Below are 21,225 nucleotides of genomic sequence, written 5' to 3'. Positions count from 1 at the left end.
GACATGTGACGTACTGTAGGAGTGGCTAGCCAGGTCACCTTTGCAACCTCTTACAGGGAAGAGACTTGAGGCACCTTCCATTAACTTGCTTTACATTATTTATTTCCCCACGGCACACAGAAACAGCACGCTGTTATGAAGAGACGATACACATGTTTACGAATGATAATAACGCAGCTCTCTCCATGTCAGGAGAGTTTGTCTCTGTTTGTAAGAACAGATGGGCCTCTCTAAATGAACATTCAGAGTCCAATTCAAACTGACAATGTATTTAGTATTTTTATCATGTTTAAATATATGATATTGTATTTCAATTAGTCCGGAAGTTTGAACTTAGAAGAACCCATTCTGACAAGATCATGAAAGCAGCACTATTGTGTCAAAAGCCTCTGCATTATTTCTGGTACTTGTGGTGGCAAAACCTCTCATTGTGATGTTCATGATGTTTTCTGAACTTAGAACTTAGAATCAAGTGCAACACTGATTATTTGAAGTACCGTTTGCGCCATCAAAATTACACCCCAAGAGCCATTCATCTGTGCTAATGCGTTCCGCTGCATTTTCATGAGGTTGGATCCTGCCAACTGCACTGAAATGTTTGGATCAGCAATGCCAATGATGTAGTTTTCTCTCATTTTCTCACTTCAATTTACGCCCTCTAAGGCTTCTCTAATGTGGATGAGTAATCACAAATCAAAGCTCTCTTTTAATGGGGTTGGAGTTCATTTTAAAACCATTATCTTATGCAAATATGGAGATGGGGAATTGCGATTCAGAGACTTTTACATAACACTTAAAGAACTATTTAGTGTCACAGACCTGATATCAGTATAATGTCACAGCTGTCCAAAGCCAAGAGCAATGGTCGTAATTTAAAGGTACATAGTGTAGGGAGTAGATTAAATCTCTTTTCAGTTCTTTTTAAAATCCCTGTGTGTTGCCCTTAATCAGTGTAAACACTAAGCCGTCGGTTCAGTCGGGACGAGCTTGATGAATGAGCTCCATTTGGCTTTCTTAATGCTTGCCCTGGTCAGGTCATTGTTACAAGTTCTGCCCTAGTAATGACTGCTCTGGTCTGGGTGTGATCTGCACCCAGGCCCGCAGCAGGGTAACGCAAAGTCCCAGGCACTTAAAGAAGTGGGACTATTGAGGCTTCACTAAGCAGTTCTGAGAAACAGTTGGACCTTGCATCCAATGTATTAACTGCTCTGATAAAAGAAGGGCAGGTAGGAGGGACACACTGTGGCAGTGTGCTTATCCATTTGAAATTGAAAATGTTTGAATTTTTATAAATGTTTCATTAAAAGACCAGGGAAAATCTGCCACCTCTGACCACGCAGCGAAAACGGCTGTCAGTGTCAGAGATTAGCTGTTGTGTTTCTGCATGCACGCAGGATTCAAAGAGGCAGCCACAGAGACAGAAAGGCCAAAATCAGTGATTCCACTCCCCTAGAACACCCTTGGCAGTAACAACATGTCAGGCAGGACACTCCATTTTAGAAAACGCTTCTTCCGGACCAAAACAGCGTTGTAATTGAAACATTTATTTCATTCCCTGATCACTACTGAATAAACATAGTTGAAATGACTATTAGGAAGCTTTTAGAAAGCTTGAATGTTACAGACTGGACCTGTAACACATGAGCACAGTGTTAGGTCCCTGCACCTCTTTACTTCTGTTATTGCCTCTCCCGTGCAGATCTAAGGGTTCAAACGGGCTGTTAAAGTCTCCCCTTACCCTACAGCTATTGTTTTACATCAAGCAATCATATGAGTTTATCAGCATATGTGTGAGATGTGTTATAACACAACAGGTATAACAACTGTCAGTATTATGTTACAATGTGTACCTACAGAATACTATACGCTTTTAGGACACTGGTTGTAAAGTGGGACAGTTGTGTTCAAAACGGGGGTTTGGAAGTTTAGACATGACATAATCAGATGGCAAGCCCGCTTAAAGCTGTTAATGATTTGTATGAATCCAATTAGGGGGAAAAAATGGGCACATTGTTATTAGATAAATATTGGTCAGGGCAACAATGTCCCTCATCATTTTGTTTGTGCTGGTGTAAAGTCGATGAGGTAAGAATGCTTAAATGCTACATCACATCTTTTCGGCTTTACTGTAGTAAAAGGTACTTTTGGTAAGTAACTTAGTCTCAGTGGCTCCAAATCCGTAATTATTGCATTACACTTTTTTTTATTGCATTGTAAATGTACCATTAACTTAAACAAAGTTTATATATGCACAATAACTAAAGCCCGGAGAAATTCTTGACTTGTTTTTCTCTGGTAGTTCCATACAGCACCAAGAGGCTGATATAGCGCCTTCTGTAAACACATGTGGAAACAGGTAGAAACACAAGGTTAGACTGTGTACCGTTATACCGGGTTTGTACTGTAATATACTCACAATACAACCAGGATGTATTTAAACGTTTCTTTTAACGATGTCCATGAGAAGATGACGATTATGTATGCACATTTAAAGAGAAAATGGATTTAATTGAATTAATTAATTACCAAATCTATTTAGAATGTTTTTATGTCACTACATGTGCGGAAGGAAGACTGTGGAACTGTCTGGACTGTGGAAGTACACACAGTCATGCCTTGAGGATAAGCTCTGCACAACATGTTAATGATGTGACAGGTCAGGTGGTCAAGAATTTCTCCAAGCCCCAATAATTACCAATTAAAATAGTAAACAAAATACTTCACTATAGAAAATTGTCTAAATAGCTTGTAATGGAAGGTTCACTTGGGTCAAGTATTTTGATATATAACATATGATATGGGGCCCAATTGACCTAGGAAATGTATGAGCATGACATGAAACAATACTTTTACTTCCTAATACAGTATACTTTATATTTCCTCCGTATCTTATTTTCTGGTAGATGTGCTTTTATGTTTGTATCAGCTTCCTTTGTTAAATGTATATTTCAATAAGCTTGATTCACTTGGTTTGTACACCATCATAACAGTCAAGCATATAGTCCATAAGAAAATGCCAAGATCCATAAGAAAATGCCAATGTACCAAAAATAGAACATCAGCATTTAGCAATTCTCTTATTTTAAGCATTAAGCAATCCTGATTGTTTAACTTTGTTTTCATATTTATGTTTGGGAGGTGCCTCTGCCTGTTAGGTGTTTTAGTTTGAGTGAAGAGAACTACTGTAAAACGGAGAATACATCTGCTTCAAAAACAGTGATTAAACATGTAAAACACAGTTTACTTGTGTACTGTACATAAAAGGTCTTTGTAAGGTTGTTGTATTTTTTTTATGACATGAAAAAATATGTTTTTCCTGTTTTACTATTAGTTTGAAGTGATTCATTTAGACGTAGCATTAAACAAAAATGCAGTCAAGAAGATGTACATACTTTCGATATTGTACAAATTGTTTGTAGTACCATCTTGTTACATTTAGTATAACCTACCACAATACTGTACATATACTCCCATGATGTTGTATATGCGCCATGGGAATGCCAACAAAAACACATTGAGATCTGGTTGTTGCAATGGTGAAATTATTTTATACAGGGATACAATTATTAATTTGCTCAAATTCACCAAAGATATGAAACATGTTTATCTGCATAATTTTACCTGCATACGTTTACCTGTTGCCACTGCACTTTTCTAACCAAATCCTTTCTTTTCCGTATTTGTACAGCTTCAACATTCTGAAAAGTATTATACTGTATTGTTTGAAATGTGCTATGTCAGATTTGGTAACTTATTAATGCACATAATTGCATTTTAACCATAATTAGTTTTTATGTAAGGCTTTCTGTTGAACCACCAATGTTGCCTTATAAAAAAAAAAGTGTTTCTGTTGAAAGAGAAAGCTGTCTCTATAAATGGTGTACCGATATGTGATTGACATGCATTTATACAAGTACATGTGGCAACATCTGCCTTCAGATTTGAAATAAATATTTTATTCAACACTGGTTTGTGAGACTGCAACCTGCTATCTTGAAAGATATGTTATGTTTCGACGTAAGAAATTCTGCATTGACGGAGATGATGATTCATTCGACAGATTTCATTACATTATATGCAAACTGTGTTTTCCTATACTGTATTGTCTACTGCATTTGAACTTTGCATAAGTTTGTGGAAGAGAAGAGGGATCCTTTAAATCAGTAAGCATAGACAGTGGTATTGAAATGATTTAATACAATAATTATTTGCATGAGGAAGTACGCATGCACTGTGGCATTCTACAGTAACGATATGTGCAGATGGTGTATCTTACGATGGCCTCAGGAAGAGTCCCTGACAGGTTATGTAATATGCATGTGGACCTCATGTAGTTCTTACAGTTCTTCGGTTAAGTGGAGCATAAAATGCAGCTCATGCACAGCCCCCTCAGCACTCCCCATGAGTTATACAGCCCCTAACAATTAGCCGGATCTTGGATGCAAGCCAATAAAGGCTTGTTGTGACGATTAAGGATCTTGAAGCTTGACATACGTATAAAAGACGGATTGTTGATCTGGTGAACTGTGTGTGTGCCTTGAGCTATCTCCAGATCAGCTCTTGGATCTGTTTCCCTCATGCTCTTTGGGACTGTTTTCAGCTGCATTTCACCGGTTATTGTTAACTTAACTAATGATAAATTATTTAGTATCTAGCTTACTCTATATGCAATGTATACAGTGCTTAGTCATCTGACATAGCTACCATTACATGAACTGAAGTAAATGATGTTGGGTCTTGTAAGGGTTTGATGTTGTAAGCGGACCCAGGTGCGGTGCAGAGGAAGGGAGGAGGACGAGTAGTTAGTGGTGCCAAACTAAAGGATCTTTACTAGAAAGAGTAGACAAAACAGGATACCAAGCACGGACTCAAAGCTCGAAAACAAGCTTCCCGCCTGAAACAACTTAAAATACAATATTACAAGGTGGGGAGCCCATAAACTTCTCAAACCCTAACAACAGAACCATCCAACAGCTCTAAAACTACACTACATGGCCAAAGGTATGTGGACACCCGAACATCACACCCATATGTGCTTGTTGAACATCTCATTCCAAAACCATGGGCGTTAATATGGAGTTGGTCCCCCCTTGGCTGCTATAACAGCCTCCACTCTTCTGGGAAGGCTTTCCACTAGGTTTTGGAACATGGCTGCTGGGATTCGCTCCCATTCAGCCACAAGAGCATTAGTGAGGTCAGGGCACTGATGTTGGGCGAGATGGCCTGGCTCACAGTCAGCGTTCCAATTCATCCCAAAGGTGTTCGATGGGGTTGAGGTCAGGGATCTGTGCAGGCCAGTCAAGTTCTTCCACACCAAACTCGGCAAACCATGTCATTATGGACCTTGCTTTGTACACAGGGGTATTGTCATGCTGAAACACAAAAGGGCCTTCCCCAAACTGTTGCCACAGAGTTGGAAGCATTAAATTCTCTAGAATATCATTGTATGCTGTAGCATTAAGATTTCCCTTCACTGGAACTAAGGGGCCTATCTCAAACCATGAAAAACAGCCCCAGACCATTATTCCTCGTCCACCAAACACAGTTTTGCAGAAATAGTCATTAAGAAATAGTCTATGTGTGCATGATTGATGCGCCTTGATCTATGCTGTGACCTCCATGGAGAAGGATTTAAAGTTCCTAGTGCTTCTTCAGATAGAGGGGAGGGAATTCAATTTCCTGACGCCTGAGGTGGTGAATGCTGACTGCTAAAAGGTGTTTTTTTCTTTTAGGAATGACACAGTCTCCTCTTGTGGAGGTCCGGGTGATTGCTATTTGTATGGTAAGTGGCTGTGTATCTGTCTGCCTGTCTGTCTGTCCAATTTACACAGCAGCCACCGGATCATCCTGTTGTCAGAAATAAACACAGTAGTTACCAACAGAATGTAAAGACCTATTACTTCCTTGTTATGCTATCATTCCTATTTACCCTACTTTTATTTCAGTCATTACCTTTCCTTCAGACTCTTTTTGCCTGGTTTCTGAACTTCATCTCCTCATTGTTTGTTGTCCCCTGCTGCTGTACCTTCTCTTCCTTCGCTCGTTTTTTCCTTGCCTTTTTTGTCTTTTTGCCTTTCGCTTTCTGAATGACGAGGAGAGGACAATACAAGCTTTATATGACTGTAACTCTCTGACTTATTGAGCTGAAAATGACTTGCTTTTCCTTTCCCACAATTTCATTGTAAATGCGGAATGCTTTTGACGGTCCGACTCCATCACCCCAGTGAAGTTGAGATTTAAAACAGTTAAAGTTAGGTAAGGGTTATGGTTAAGTTTAGAGTACAGGTTAAGGTTAGGTTTAGGGTAGGGTCGTCCCAAGGATCCCACTTAGCATTTACCATCATGTCACTCACCTGTGGGGCTGGGGCCACGCCCACAACAGCCCCTCCTGTGAGGAGCTTCCTGCCGCTCTCACTCAGGTTCATGACGGGCGCCAGACGGTGGCTGTGGCGGTAGGGGAAGTACCCTATGTCAGGCGGCGGGGCCATAGGGCTGGCTACATAGAAAGATCTATAATCATCATCCTCATCATCAGCAGTAAATGGAACCACAATGGTTCGGCATCATCGTCATAGAGCCCTGTGGACATAGGAGACTGGCTAGTCTCGGAGAGCCTGTCGCGTGGCTCACCCTGTCTCCAGCACGCTCGGCTCTGTGGACGTAAATGACACAAACGAATTAGACTTTAGGCTCCATTAGGTGATGTGATTTGTCAAGGACCCGTTCTCTATTGATGCAGGGGGAGACTTCTCAGCGAAAGCCAAACAGGTGCTGACATCACACAACGAGGGCCCGCTTCAACTGGAGCTTATTGACATTCAAACATCAGCTGACCTGAGGCAGGCGGGCTTTTGGACTGAGCATGTCAATGGAGAGCAATTCCCAAACACGAGAATTGGCATTTTTTCTTCTAACTATGTTTGGATCAACGTACACGTGTGAATCCAGCGTCTCTCACATGAACGCTATTAAAACAAACACCTGACACATGACAAATGAACACCGTCATCATTGCCTGAGAATTGCCCTGACTTCATATGAATCAAACTTTTCTGCTCTTACCCAATCAAAGAAGTGCCATTTCTCTCATTAGAAGGGACAAAGATGTGTGCTGTGTTCATATGTAAGTGAGTGTCATTGAAAAGAAATACAACTATGCACTTAGATAGGCCTAATAATAAGCACTTAATTTATAGGAATGTATTGTATTAGGCGTAATTAATGGTATTTGTTATCCGGTCCATTGGGTCCAGCTCATAAATGGGCTTTCTCCAGTTCACAGGTTTGCTTGTGCCTAAAGGAGGAAAACCTTCTTTATTTGTTAGCGGTAATAGTAGGAAGGTATTGTATTTGTTTTACTCTAATAGCCTGTACTTATTCCAATCCAGGTAATGAGATGGCCTTTACCCTGTAGTAGAATATTCTGTTGTAGATATGGTTGTTAACTCTGTGTCCCCTGTGTCCTTTCCCGTTGATAGGACATTTTGTATTATGTATTAGTACAGCACTGTGTGTACTCGACCATGTCTTGCCTGTGTATTGAGTCCATTCCTTGTTATCAAACTCACTTAAAGGGTCTGGAAAGTCGACATTAAGTGGTTCCAATTGTGTTTTGTGTCAAAGTTGAGTATCATTTTAAACATCCATCAAAATTGTAACCCGATAAAACACAGCTTCTCGTGAGGCTCAACTTTCTGGTCAGACAGTTCTGAGGCCTGTGTGGGCGTGGACTTTGCACGCTTGAGTGACAGCTCCCTTTCAAAGACTCCTACATCGCACAAACAAACAAACTCACATGGCTAGCTACAGATGGCGCTGGCAGGGAGAATCGGTCTCATTCAGCCATATATGCATGAACCTTCTGCCTCTGATCGAAGAAGAGGCAGAGGTCCCACCACAAAAACCTGCGAAACTTGCGTTCTGCTCAAATTGTTATCGTATGGTGAAATTAGCCTGTTTACCAGATCTACCATAGCCTACCAGAAGAGGTTGTAATCCTACAGTATGATTAGCTAAATAATGTTAGCTAGTGCAGTAGTATGATGTTTGATTCTAAAATGTTTTGAATGTAGCTAGCTTGCTGCGTTATCATACATGACATTCATCTATTAGTTATAGTTTTGTCCTTTAATTACCAACAATTTAGCTACTGTTGAAATGTGTAAATACTCTCAAGAGGTGAAAAAATTGTCTGCGTTGGGCGGATGTGCATCCAGGGAGACACAAACATGCATGCTAACTAGCTAGTTGAAGTGACGGAAGAGCAGGTGAAATGAGGCGAGAGGAGGAGATATATATATATCCTCCTCTCGCGTCATCCGGTCCATAGCTAGCTAGTTGAAGTGACGGAAGAGCAGGTGAAATGAGGCGAGAGGAGGAGGCGAGAGGAGGATATATATATATCTCCTCCTCTCGCCTCATTTCACCTGCTCTTCCGTCACTTCAACTAGCTAGCTATGGACCGGATGACGCGAGAGGAGGATATATATATATCTCCTCCTCTCGCCTCATTTCACCTGCTCTTCCGTCACTTCAACTAGCTAGTTAGCATGCATGTTTGTGTCTCCCTGGATTACATATATATATATAAATAAGAGAGAGAGAGATTAGAATAGACAAATAGATAGTTATAGATTATATTAGATAGATGGATAGTTATAGATTAGATCAGATAAATGGATAGTTATAGATTATATTAGATAGATGGATAGTTATAGATTATATTAGATAGATGGATAGTTATAGATTAGATCAGATAGATGGATAGTTATAGATTAGATCAGATAAATGGATAGTTATAGATTAGATCAGATAAATGGATAGTTATAGATTATATTAGATGAAGAAGTTGATGACTCGACTCTACATGTTGTTAACTATGCAGGCAACTAGGTTTGGAGCCAGCCGAATCATCCCCACAATTCAGGAAATCATTTTACCAATTGTGCAACCATTGTGCAACCATTGTGCAATCATTGTGCAACCATTGCAAATAACTGTGCATGATTTCACATCAGGGTTAGTTTTTTCAAAGCATTTATAAAGCATTAATCAATTAAAGTGTGTGTGTGTGTGTGTGCTATTCCATCAGGGTAGCCATCGACACCTTGCACTGATGCAGAAGGAGTGAAGTGTGTCTGTTCCCGGATTTAGCCCATGTGGCGCAGGAGTCGGAGACGTGCTCTACCGGCATCTGGTCATATATCTTCCCTCCTCGATGAAAAACATCAGGTATTAGTCATTGTCCGTGGTCGGCATTGCGAATAGCAGGACATGGAATAGATACAAGCAATCTATTATTTGAGAATTATGATAGAGTTCTTCAGCTACCTCTATCCAACTAGTGTGAGTGATGTAAACGAAAGCACATTCATTACTAAGTCAGAGAGTGTGAGAATCCTGGAAAAGAACAACGATCACAAACAGTGTATTCACCACACCTAAGAAGCCCAAGCAATCGTGAGTCCTAGAAAGCGACTCAGCGACTGAATCTACATGTGACTTAAAAGCCCCCTCTAAGAGTACAACCAGCTGTTCACTAGAGGAAGAGTCCAAAAACATTGCTAAATTGCGTTCTTTAATCCCTGAGAGACTAAATGAAGACTCCAATCGATCTGTGCTGCAGGGATCATGACCTTAGCTGACAGGACCTGCCATCCGAGCCTAGGAGGCTGTTGTTCTGTACTCTTGCACAATAGTCCTATTCACATGAAGAGCAGCCTTGGACACACAGGACACAACGCCTTTAGTCTAGATCTAACCAGTCTAACCATGCCTAAAAAAGGGGGTGGGGGAGCATGGCAGGCCAGTGTCCAGGCACCTTGAACAGTATAAAATGTCACCGTGCTCTGAACCAAGGTTGTTGACCCCAAAGACAAATAGAAGAGCTGCAACACAACTCGATAAGCACGTCAACACAGCCAGAACAGAACCCTGCATCCAAACATAACAGTGCAAAAAATGAGTGCACAATAAATATGTCATCCCACAAAAATGCAGCACCCCTTAAGAAGAGAGAAAAAAAGAGAGCCCACAGAGCCTCAGGACAGCAACACCAAGGAGATTAGACCTAACCGCATCATAAAAAACAAAGAGAACTATGTAACGTATTGGAAAGAAACTACCAAATGAAAGTAAATTGAGTAGACCATAAACTTGCAGTATACCATAACTGTTTATTGTCTGTTTTGTGTTATTTTCCTTATTAGCCTTTTAATATTTGGCTTTACTTTCTGATTGTTTTACCTCTTTATCTTATGATTGTTTTTTTATGCTTTGGCAATGTAAACATTGTTTGTTCATGCCAATAAAGCCAATAAAGTCAATAAAGAAAGAGAGAGAGAGAGAGAAAATTAAGCAATTAGTTTAACATGTTTTGCAAAAAACATTAGTAAATTAAGCAATACGTAATCCATAAACCTCAGACATGATACACTGTTGTCTCAGTGAAACTGAATCATAAACCCCCTCTCTGATTCATCGGTAGAGGACATTGGAAGGACATTGGAAGGATCCGCATTCTGAAAGATTTTTGTAATCTCACAGCAGGAATTGGAAGAACTGTAAACATCATGTTTCTGATTAAAAACTGGCACTCCAGTCAGCGGAGGGGGTAGTCAGGATTAAATAATGAAATAAAAAATGGTGAAGACATGTGTGGGGGGACATGCAGCGTGTCGGTGAGGGAAAGGTCCCGTTTATTCATTAAGTCAGTAATAGTTCAGTAATCGTTCGGCTTTTTAGCCCTCAGAAACCAAAACACTCGCAAGCGATGCTTTTTTTAATATATATATATATATATATATATTATATATAACACTTGAACCTCTCCATTTGTACAAATTCAGTCGCAATTTCCTGAAAATGTAAAATCATGCTTTGACTAGGGTTTATTACTTATCAAATTAGATACCAGAGTATTGTAGTGGAGACACTAGTCTCACTGGGCCAGACGTGTTGCCTCCCATGAATTGCATATGGCCCCGGCTTACCTTCTGGGATCTGTCTTTCGTGTTCTATAGACGGGGTGTGACATGCACGCGCAGGAAATCTGCCTATCGTTATTCGTCCCCCGTCCCCCCACAAAATGAGGCGCTATCTTCAAGAGGCTTTGCCGATGTTAGCTGTCTGCCCTACTTATACAGACTTATTTACATTCATAGAGAGCAGAAATTCAACTTTCATTCTGAGCCCTACTTACCCAAACTCATGATTTGTCTGCAGAGGTGTCTGTCTGTGGAAGATTTCTGCATTAGCTGGTGTGGATGGTTCAAGACTATTGCTCAAAACAAACATCCACTGTGAGGAATTGCGTTTTTCCAGACACCAGAGGTGGGTGATGATATAAGCCACATTGGCTTGTTCCGACTGGAATGATGACGCCTCTAGCTCAAAGTTGAGCCCACACTGTACCAGAAATGCCCGACAGCTGCCGGAGTCCGCGGAGAACCGCTCAGGTCTGGAGAGGTGAAGAGCCGGTGCCGGTGGTGTGAGCAGGGAAGCAGGAGCGGGATCACGGGTCAGAACTGTCCCTCCTAAAGACCTCTTCACCACCACTGCCCCCCTGTACAAGTTTCTCTCCTGTTAATAAAGGAAAAAAATTCCTTCTAGCATTGTGACTGCCAATGGCCCCTGGTCTGAGCATTGATTACTTTATCTTATGATGACTGACGGATAGATGATTCACTTACTTAAACAAATGTATTTGTTGTAAGTCGCTTTGGATAAAGGCGTCTGCTAAATGCCATAAATGGAAGGAAGGGACGAGAGTCTTGAGGACTGTCGTCAGCTGCTGGATCTGGTCGGCTAGCTGGCAAACCTGACCGTTGATGAAAGCCTGGAAGCCCTTGTGTTGCTCTGACAGCCCACTCACCCCCAGGCAGATTGAGGTGAGTTGTCAGTCATGGCGGATAATCTGTCTCTCCTGGGTCTGAAGCTCAGCATGCAGAGTCGGCTGAGTCCATTGTTGACCAGTTCGTACTATAACGAATGTAGTACGCAAGCAGAGGACTCAAATGCACAACTCAGAGACCAAAACTTAAAATCCAAAAGAATAGTCTTTACCTCCAGAAAAGGTTTGATACACGGGAAGGCAGTCAATAGGTAAAACAGATAATCCAGAGGTAGGCAAGGCAGGGTTCGGTACACAGATAATCAATCAGAATAGTAGGTATACAATCCGTCAGGGAGATGGCAACAGGGAAATAGGAATAATTGCTGGTAGGCTTGACACAAGGGACAAAGACGAACTGGCAACGAGTCAGGGGAAACACACAAACTAAATACACGGAATGATGAGGAACAGGTGAATCCAATCAGGGCGGGGTAGACGATCACACAGGCGGGAAACACACAAGGGCATGAAACAAAGACAAACAAACAGGACGAGACATTACACCGCCCTCATCAACATACTGTATATGCCATTTAGTTGACACTTTTATCCAAAGCGACTTGCATTGCAGTGAGTGCATACATTTTTCAGTATATATTATCGCAACCTTTTTTATTTACCTATTATTGCAACCTTAGCATGTTAACACCATGCTCTACCAACTGAGCCACAGAGGACCACAATCAGCTACACAAGCACAGACACACGTGTCAATGTTTGTGGATGTGTGGTAGGTCATGGGGAAGTAGGGGTTTTGGTTGCAGATCTGGGATAAAATAGTTTTTAAATTAATTTCAGATGGATGGAATACTGTAGATCTCAAAAGTGCAATCCCCCCCGGCACTCCAGGCATGCTCAAGACTGCTACAATCAACCATAGCATCCTGTTGGATCATTTGGAAAAATGGGTTGGTCTCTCGGATTGTGTCGTAAACTGGTTCCGAACAGAGAGGCAATATAAGTCTATTCTATATAAGTCTAGGAGACTACGAGTCTATATGAGATATGACGTCTCTTTTGGGGTTGCACAAGGAAGCTGTCTTCTTTTTTCATTGTATTTGCTGCCCTTAAGTAATATCATAAGAGAATACGATGTGAGCTTTCATAGTTATGCTGATGATACGCAACTGTACATTTCTGAAACCGAATGAGGATAAGACAGAGATTCTCTTGGTTGGCCCCAAGAACAAAAGAGATATGCTGTCAAAAAGGCTAGGAAATCAGATTAAATCGAAAGTAACAAACCTCTGTGTAGTTTTGGACTGAGTTTTGAAGCCCACATAAATAGGGTGACCAAGACAACGTTCTTTCACCTGAGAAATATAGCCACGGTACATTCATTTTTAACCCAGCAGGTTGCTGGGAAGCTAATTCATGCTTTTATATCAAGCAGACTTGATTATTGTAATGCTCTTTTTACTGGCCTTCCTAAAAAGACAATTAAGAAGCTACAGCTGGTTCAGAACTCTGCAGCTAGACTCTTGACGAAAACAAGGAAGAGAGAGCATATAACCCCTGTCCTGGCTGCACTGCACTGGGTCCCTGTGTCTTTTAGAGTTGATTTTAAAATGATTTTACTTAATTATTTACTTAATGGCTTAGCATTGGCTTAGCACCCTCATACATCTCTAGAGTCCTATGTCCCCTCACAAGCCCTCAGGTCTTCTGAGGCAGGTCTTTTAAACGTACCGAATGTTCCCCAAAAGAAAATTGGGGAAGTCGCCTTCATCCATTATGCACCAAAATTATGGAATTCCCTGCCAAAAGGTATTAGAGAGGTGGACTCAGTCGACATTTTTAAACGACAGCTGAAAACTTATCTTTTTAACCTGGCATACAATTACTAATACTTTTATTTTACTACTGTTTTTACTTATTTTATTCTTTTATTCTTTTTTCTTTTTATTAAAGTTGTTCTATTTATTATTGTGATATGGTTGTGCTGAACTATTCATCATTGTGATACGGTTGTGAACTGTCAAAACACTCTGAGCTGCATACTCTGTACGAAAGGTGCTATACAAATAAAGTTATTATTATTATTATTACTACGAAAGGTATGACCCAGGTGTGTTTGGTAGAAGCAGTGGTGGAAGAAGTGATGAAAACGATGCTGTAGTAGTTGTAGTCTTAATGTTAATAAGTCACAGTAGGACACCACTCACAGTAGATGTGTATGGCCTCTTAGCCCAGTGTTTATTTATGAAGTCATTCAGTCATAATTAATTTCAACGTCAGTTAGAGCAAAAGTGAGCATGCAGGACGTCCCCCCTGGGTTAAGTAACATCATGGCCCTCCTGCTAAGCACTGTACCCTAGCTTGCACAATGTGCTTGAATTCTCCTGCTTACTTTTCCGAGAAGTCAGACTGAAATAGAAATGTTGTTAAGCATATGCTGGCAAAGATATGTTGCACAAGATATTTCAACCCATTAAGCCAGTGATTATTTTATAAAATGGTTTTACTTACAATGACTGACGCATAGTTGATTCACTTACGATGACAAATTATTGTAAGTCGCTTTGGATAAAGGCGTCTGCTAAATGACTGTCTGTGGTAATCAGACCAGTAGCACCCTCTGCTGCTACAATGAATGAAATGAATGGACCAACTACAGAGTTTCTCATCTCTCATCATGGGTGGAGGTCCAGTGTGCATGCAGGTTTTCAATTCAACCAACATACTTCTCGGAACAAGACTCAATGACAGGTCAAAACCATTTGAAGTAGTCAAGGTAACATACATCGAAAAGCTGCCAAGAGTTTTTGAAGATAGGTGATTCTTTTGAGTGTCTGTCAGGGACAGCATTGGTTGTGTCCTTGAAGTAGAAGTGCTTTAGTCATGTCTAGTTGGCAAGAAATCCTACACATATAAGAAATAATTTCCTCAGCAGAGTCATCATCCATGGGTATTGGTTAGACGACGAATTAGAGTTAGATTTTTCAGAATATGATGTTGCCCAGTTGCCCATAGACTATACAATGCCTGGGACAGGAGAAATCTTGCACTGTATGGTATATGTGAGAATAAAAAAAAAAATAAAAAAAAGTCTTTATAACTGTAAATGAAATTAAGTTGTGTAAATAGTGTATATTCAGTATCTGAATGGACTGAAGCTCAATTAAGTATTTTTTGTTTTGTTTTGTTCTGGGCACCGCTGGAAAGTGCCATGACACACAAAAAATCAATCGTGTAATCATGTGTTGGAAATTCAGTTATCAAAACACTTGATGGACATATCCCTGCTAAAATGGACATATCCCTGCTTTGTTCAACACATCTCTGCCATCTTCTGTCCAAAACAAACATACAGTACAGCACACAGTCAGACACCAGTCAGCATTCAGTCATTGGAAATCAGAAAAGACAAAAGGAAAAAAGAGATGAGTAAATGGCTAAAATGTGTCCTTTGTGGATACTGACCATAATGAGCTTTACCATAATTTACAATATTTTTTAAGAGAGTAATTCAAAACATGCACCAGACCAGAGAGTGGCAGAAGAGACTATGTATGTTGTGGCATGATTTCCCATGCAGCACACAGAATTGTCAGGTACTAAAGTCAAAAATCTATGAAGAAGATTATTTACTTGTCTACGGGGAAGCACATCATTTTTTTACTTATTTTTTTTACCTCTGTAGGTTAACAGTATTTTAGGTCAATGGCTCCCTCTGTTGGTTTTATGTGAGGAGCTAAACATATTGAGCAACTCTTAACTCACAACAGATACAACTTGATAACATCTGAAATAAAGCATTAGAGAAAACCATGTTCATGAATCATTCTGTTTAATTACGACACAAAATGAACAGTGGTGATATACAATTATTTGTTTGGAGTCAACTACAAGGTTCACAATACAAAAACAATGAACAGTTGAACAGTCCTTTTAACTTGATGAAATAGTGATCCAACTGGGCACACATGGGAGGAGAAACACGGGGGGGGGGGGGATTTACAACAGCATGAGAATCTTCCATCTTCAATGGTCTGGTGTCTTGGTTTTCGATTAAACTGGAAAACACGTCTTAGATACTTGTTCCAATTGTGTGAGTGAGTTTGACCCCTTTTCTGTACAGAACTAAGAGTAATAAGTGTTGTACCTGTTTAAGATGCCATTATGTGTTTTACAAAAGCTGTGGAGAGAGAGAGACAAGGGAATGAGATTTTCATATTACACACATGGGAGGATAACAGCACAAAGCACTTCACATCGGAGCACAGCTCACCCCAATTGACTGGATTTAAATGGACCCTTTCCCTCTGTGTTTATTATCTGTTCAATCAAATGTGCTATGTGGGGAGGCTGGCGACTGTGTTTAGAAATCAACTCAACAGTCAGGCAATAAAGCTGCTGAGTTACTAAGTGTCTTCATTTCGTATAGCATGCTAACACCGCCATTCCCTATTGCAGAAATAGTGATTACATTGAGAGGAATGTTTTGGCATGTTTGGTCAAAACCAGCTAACCCGAGAAGGTGTAACGTTTGTATGCGTACCTTCGTAGTTTATGGCGCCGTTAGAGTCTTCTTGGTTTTGCATAAGCTGCTCAACCTCATCCTCTTTCATCTTCTCACCTGTAACACACAAGGAAGAAACATCACTGTCAAAATTCAAAATTGTTTTCAGTACAACTTTACGCGACCTTACTACTTTATTGAAGTCCACATTGATTGTGCCTTAAATCATGTAGGCCTGGTTGTGTCTATGATATCAGTTACAGTACATACAGTATACTGTATGTGTGTGGTATGTTCCATAGGCCTACTAGATGTTCTATTTCTATGCTGTACATTACATTCCGTACTGACAGTAAGAGGCTTTAGACTTACCCAGTGTTGCCAGGACGTGCCTGAGCTCAGCGCCCATGACTGTGCCGTTGCCCTCCTTGTCAAACACCCTCAAACCCTCAACGAAATCCTCAAATGTCCCGCGGTCCTTGGCCTTGCAGATGTGTTGGTGCATTGGCAGGAACTCGTCGAAGTCCAGCATCTTGACCTGCATGTCTATGGATGAAGCAACAAAATCAAATGTCATAGAAATGGTCTGCACACCAATGAAGGGAAAGTGGTGCTGAATTGACTGACTGTATATTGTGTCAAACCCAAGTATGCAGTTTGACTTAAGGTTCAGCTGTTTCTATTCATTACATTGAGGTAATTTTACTTCAGGTCCAGTTTGTGCCTATTTTAAATGAGCTTTTTTTACATGCACATGTTTGTTGCTATTAGAATATGTCACATATGCACATTTTCATGTTTTTTTGTGTGGCCAGTGGGGGCAGCAACACTACATGCTTCACTTTTAAAGTTTAAAGGGAAAGTCCACTCCTAAATCAGCATCGGTTTGTGTGATGCTTTCAAACGTCAAAAGGGGTGACATTTCAAAATCAGTCAATCAATGGAAAATATTAAATAAAACCAGGAAATTAGACATTGCAAATCTTTTCCATTGACCCATTGACACATACATATGGATCTACTGTATACAACAACATATTGTGAGATGTGGACTAATCTCTACATCAGACCATTTGAACATGAGAACGAAGTCTGAATCGTTGATAAAATTTGCACGGACTCACCCTCTGGCTTGGGCTTCCCAAGGACATACATGACTTCAGCGTTAGTGGGGTTCTGGCCCAAGGCACGGATGACATCGCCACACTGTCCATATGTGATTTTCATCTCGTTGAGGGGCGTCCTGTCGAACAGCTGGAAAGAGTCCTTGAAATCTGTCAAGAGAGCCGAGGTGTCATTTGTGTATCCTGCCTCCTGAGAGCAAGCTGTCAGAGGCCCTGAAAGCAGGCTCAGGAATATCTGATGGAGAGGCTAAAAATGTCACCATCCTGGGTATAATAACAGTGTGTGACTGCAGATTAAAGTGGCACGAGATCAAAGCAAGAATGGCTGTGGATCCTAAAGAGAATGTTATTCTTTTCAATTCCTTATGTTAGTGGCACTAACATAATCCATCTGAAAAGTAGGCTCTCCAATGATTAATTGCAATTATGTCAGACACATTTAGATGACAGTATATGTTTGACAATACAAAAACACTAAAAGGAAAAAAGGATAGATGAATATTGGACAACTGTTTTCGGATGTGGTCTAGGTGTATCACTCATTTTGAATGGACAAACAAACAAAACTGTAAAAACAATCTTGTAAATTGTAAAAACAATCTTACCCTCAATCTGCTCGGGAGTGAATTCAAGCTGTGAAATAAAGAAACCAAAATAGTGTTAAAATATTGATTCAGGATGCATAGGCATGTAAAATGCAAAGATATATTAGGTCCGAATATAGATCTCAAAGTAACTGCATGTGCTGAACCATGGTGTTAAATGACTTAAAAAGCGGAGGGCAAACTGTTAAGCATGACCCTTTGACTTTGTTTTTATTACCCCACCTATCCACATCCCAAACACTTGAGAGATTCCACCAGCTCGAGTTACACTCTGCTTATTCCAAATATCTCAGCCTAGGGTTGGTCGGATTCTTATGACTGACCTTGAGTCCACCAGCACCCTTCCCTCAAACATGCCTCTGACCAAGTGTTTTAAGTGTCTATGTTTAACACCAGCTTTGTTATTCTATCACAAGATTGGGTAAGACAGGGGGTTACAAGTGTCGTCCATGATTAAGTGACATTTCATGCAGGAAGACAAAGATACAGCGCTCTATTAATAGGGGTTCGGAGTTCACAGCTGAGGGGTGGAGTTAAGTGTTGAGTCGCAAATGTAAGAAATATGTGGAGACCAACAAAAACAAAAGGGTTCCAGCACTTTGGACTTGATTGTCACAGACACTTCAAAGACATGCACTGAAGGAGATATTTCCTAATTTGATTTCTTTATCTTCCTTCACGTAATGATGAATTTTTAAAAAGGCCCTCCATACGTGTGCAAAACCGTAACCCTTTCAGTGGTTTCAGTATTGTGTGTGTTGGATTTGTTTCAGGCACAGTAGGAGCATCAATTACTGTCTGGATATCTAGCCCTACAGTGAAGTGGTGCAAATATATTTTCTAAAACACTTATTTCAGCATGTTTAAAGATATGTGGCCTTGAGTAGAAACATGTATTTATCTTTGCATTCATTTTTTTCTTTTGCACAAAGCACACACTCGGGTGTGGGTGGCCTGCTATACATGGACATAATGAAAATCACATTGTGTGGCTTGCACCTCAGTGCATTGTAACATGACTACTCCCTCAACCAAGGAAACGTTTACACATAGAGAAGAGGCCAAGTAAGCATTAAACTAACTTTCCAATGTGTCTTGTGTTAGCCAGTATGCCTCCAATTTAACCCCCTGACCATTACCAAGTTCAAGCTACTGCTTGAATACAATACAATTAATGTAAATGGTATTCATTGTTGAAAGATTACTCAAGCCCACTATTCAAATGTCTTAGATATGTCTGTAGATATGTAAAGAGCTTGTAACATTGGATGTAAAGATCATTGAGGCGCAGCAAACTGTTATGCTACTTGCATCGTCTTTAAACCATTAAAAGCTGTTGAACAGTAGGACTTCCATTGGCATGGACGTCACATGATGTCTCTGATGTTCTTCAAACACAGACTGTCAATGAAAGACCAGACTAGTGGAATTATCTCATTGAAAGGTCAGCTTTGTCTTCCAGTGAATAGATTAATTTGTTTTCAGATTAAGGAAATTTGCATTTTGATTGCTCAATAATGATTTTAGCCTGTAACAATAATAATATGACACTAAATTAACAATTGGAAACAGCATTCCTGTTGATTTTTAGATTTAGATCTAGATCTCCTCATCAACATGAAGATCCTGACAAACATGAACTGGTCATTACATAATATTCACCCTCCAACCATGCCAATCAAGCTAGGTGTCTGTACCGTAATTTCTTTGGGGTCGAACTCCGGGATCTTGACGGGCTCGGGCTCTGGGGCCTTGGGTTTGGGCTCTACTTTGGGCTCTTCCTTCTTCTTGGGTGCCATTGCGAGGAACTTTTGCAGGAGAAGACACAGAAGGGAGTAGGAATGACACTGCAGAGGGTCTGGCACACTCTGGGTAGAGATGACCTGGAGAAGCTGGGGCTCTTTATTCACTGTCCCCAGGTGTCAACCCCTCCCCACTCCCTGACCCGCCATGCAGCCAACAATAGGGGGAGTACTATAAAAGGCCATGTGTTGTTGCTTCTATTTAAGACAGGGAGAAGGCTGTGGATGGCCATCATCAAGATGGCACACAGGAAACCAATTTGGGTCAAAATCCTATGCCTGAATCCGGCTATTTTTATCTCGAACAATTAGGGTTTGGGATGGTTGAAGGCTAATGACACTGTGTGGGCTGAATCTCTTTTGATGTCCTGGTTTATTCAGCAAAGGTGTAAGAGGAGAAAGATGTCACAATTAGAGAACAGATGATGAATGTGCTCAAAACACACAGGGCATGATAAGATAACCTCCTGCAATTTCCACTCCAGCTGAATATGACATGTCTAATGAGCAGGGCCATAGACAATGGATATGATGGGTGGATAAGCACTGGATATTTGAGATTATTATTTATTTGTGTGACAGATGTTCTGATCTGGAGGGGATTTGCAGAGCATTACCAACAATGGAAAGAGAGATTTGAGATAGTCTCTTTGTGGCACTCCCAGCCGGCAACATCGTAATTGCTCTTGGACCGGCCCGTCAAATAACGGCTTACGGACCTGTTAGAAAAAATGGGTTGCTTGATCCATTACAAGACTCTGTTGTCTGTATAAAGTGTTTTATAAGGAGTGTTTGTCAACTCTCAGCTTGCCCTAGATAAATCCACAGTGTTGTGCGTTTTACCCTACAGTTCACATGCAGGATCAATTTGCCAGAATTATTTTTTTGTTCCATGCCGAATGCTCAGTTGAGCAAAGACGACAAGGAATTATTTCATATTTCATATTAAAAATGCAGCGTTTATTGAAGCATAAAGCTGATTATGATAAACAATGTTTAAAAGAGCACAGAGAGAGAATGAAGTTGTGCCACAGATACAATAGACTCAGCATGCATACCCTTAGGAGATCAAAATTAATCTTTATTTATGCAGGGGGGTCCCACTGAGACCAAGGTCTCTTTTTCAGGGGAGCCCTTCTTGATGAACAATCAAAAGCACATTTAAACTTACAAAACAGTTTACTCAATATAATCAATTAAAACACATACATTTCTCAGATAATGTATGTAATCAGTTTAGTACCCATCAACCTGCCAAATAATAGTCACCATAATGAATCTGCCTGAAAGTGGCATCTCCTGTAAGTAAGTGACTGCTTTGACAGCACTGCATTGTTTG

General features: G+C 40.5%; 1 protein-coding gene across 1 annotated transcript; it reads right to left on the bottom strand.

Moving 5' to 3' along the window:
• Positions 1-15,797: 15,797 nt before the first annotated feature.
• Positions 15,798-19,933, bottom strand: myl13 (myosin, light chain 13). The gene is made up of 6 exons (XM_083690087.1): positions 19,782-19,933; positions 18,085-18,112; positions 17,480-17,629; positions 16,728-16,901; positions 16,395-16,472; positions 15,798-16,031 (listed from the first exon to the last, which is right to left on the bottom strand). Exons 1-6 carry the CDS (start codon positions 19,881-19,883, stop codon positions 16,003-16,005), a joined length of 561 nt encoding a protein of 186 aa, XP_083546213.1. The 5' UTR covers positions 19,884-19,933; the 3' UTR covers positions 15,798-16,002.
• Between the last annotated feature and the right edge of the window lie 1,292 nt (positions 19,934-21,225).

This window comes from Argentina silus (assembly GCF_951799395.1).
Source record: "Argentina silus genome assembly, chromosome: 18".
In the NCBI taxonomy this organism is placed as follows: Eukaryota; Metazoa; Chordata; class Actinopteri; order Argentiniformes; family Argentinidae; genus Argentina; species Argentina silus.
This window is presented reverse-complemented; position numbering and strand designations above follow the sequence as displayed.

Coding starts and splice junctions, on each gene's coding strand:
- myl13 (XM_083690087.1), bottom strand. CDS start 19,883: ATGGCACCCAAGAAGAAGGAAGAGCCCAAAGTAGAGCCCAAACCCAAG. Junction 16,902..17,479: donor TGGGAAGCCCAAGCCAGAGG/GTGAGTCCGTGC, acceptor CTTCATCCATAG/ACATGCAGGTCAAGATGCTG. Junction 16,473..16,727: donor GCACGTCCTGGCAACACTGG/GTAAGTCTAAAG, acceptor TGTGTGTTACAG/GTGAGAAGATGAAAGAGGAT.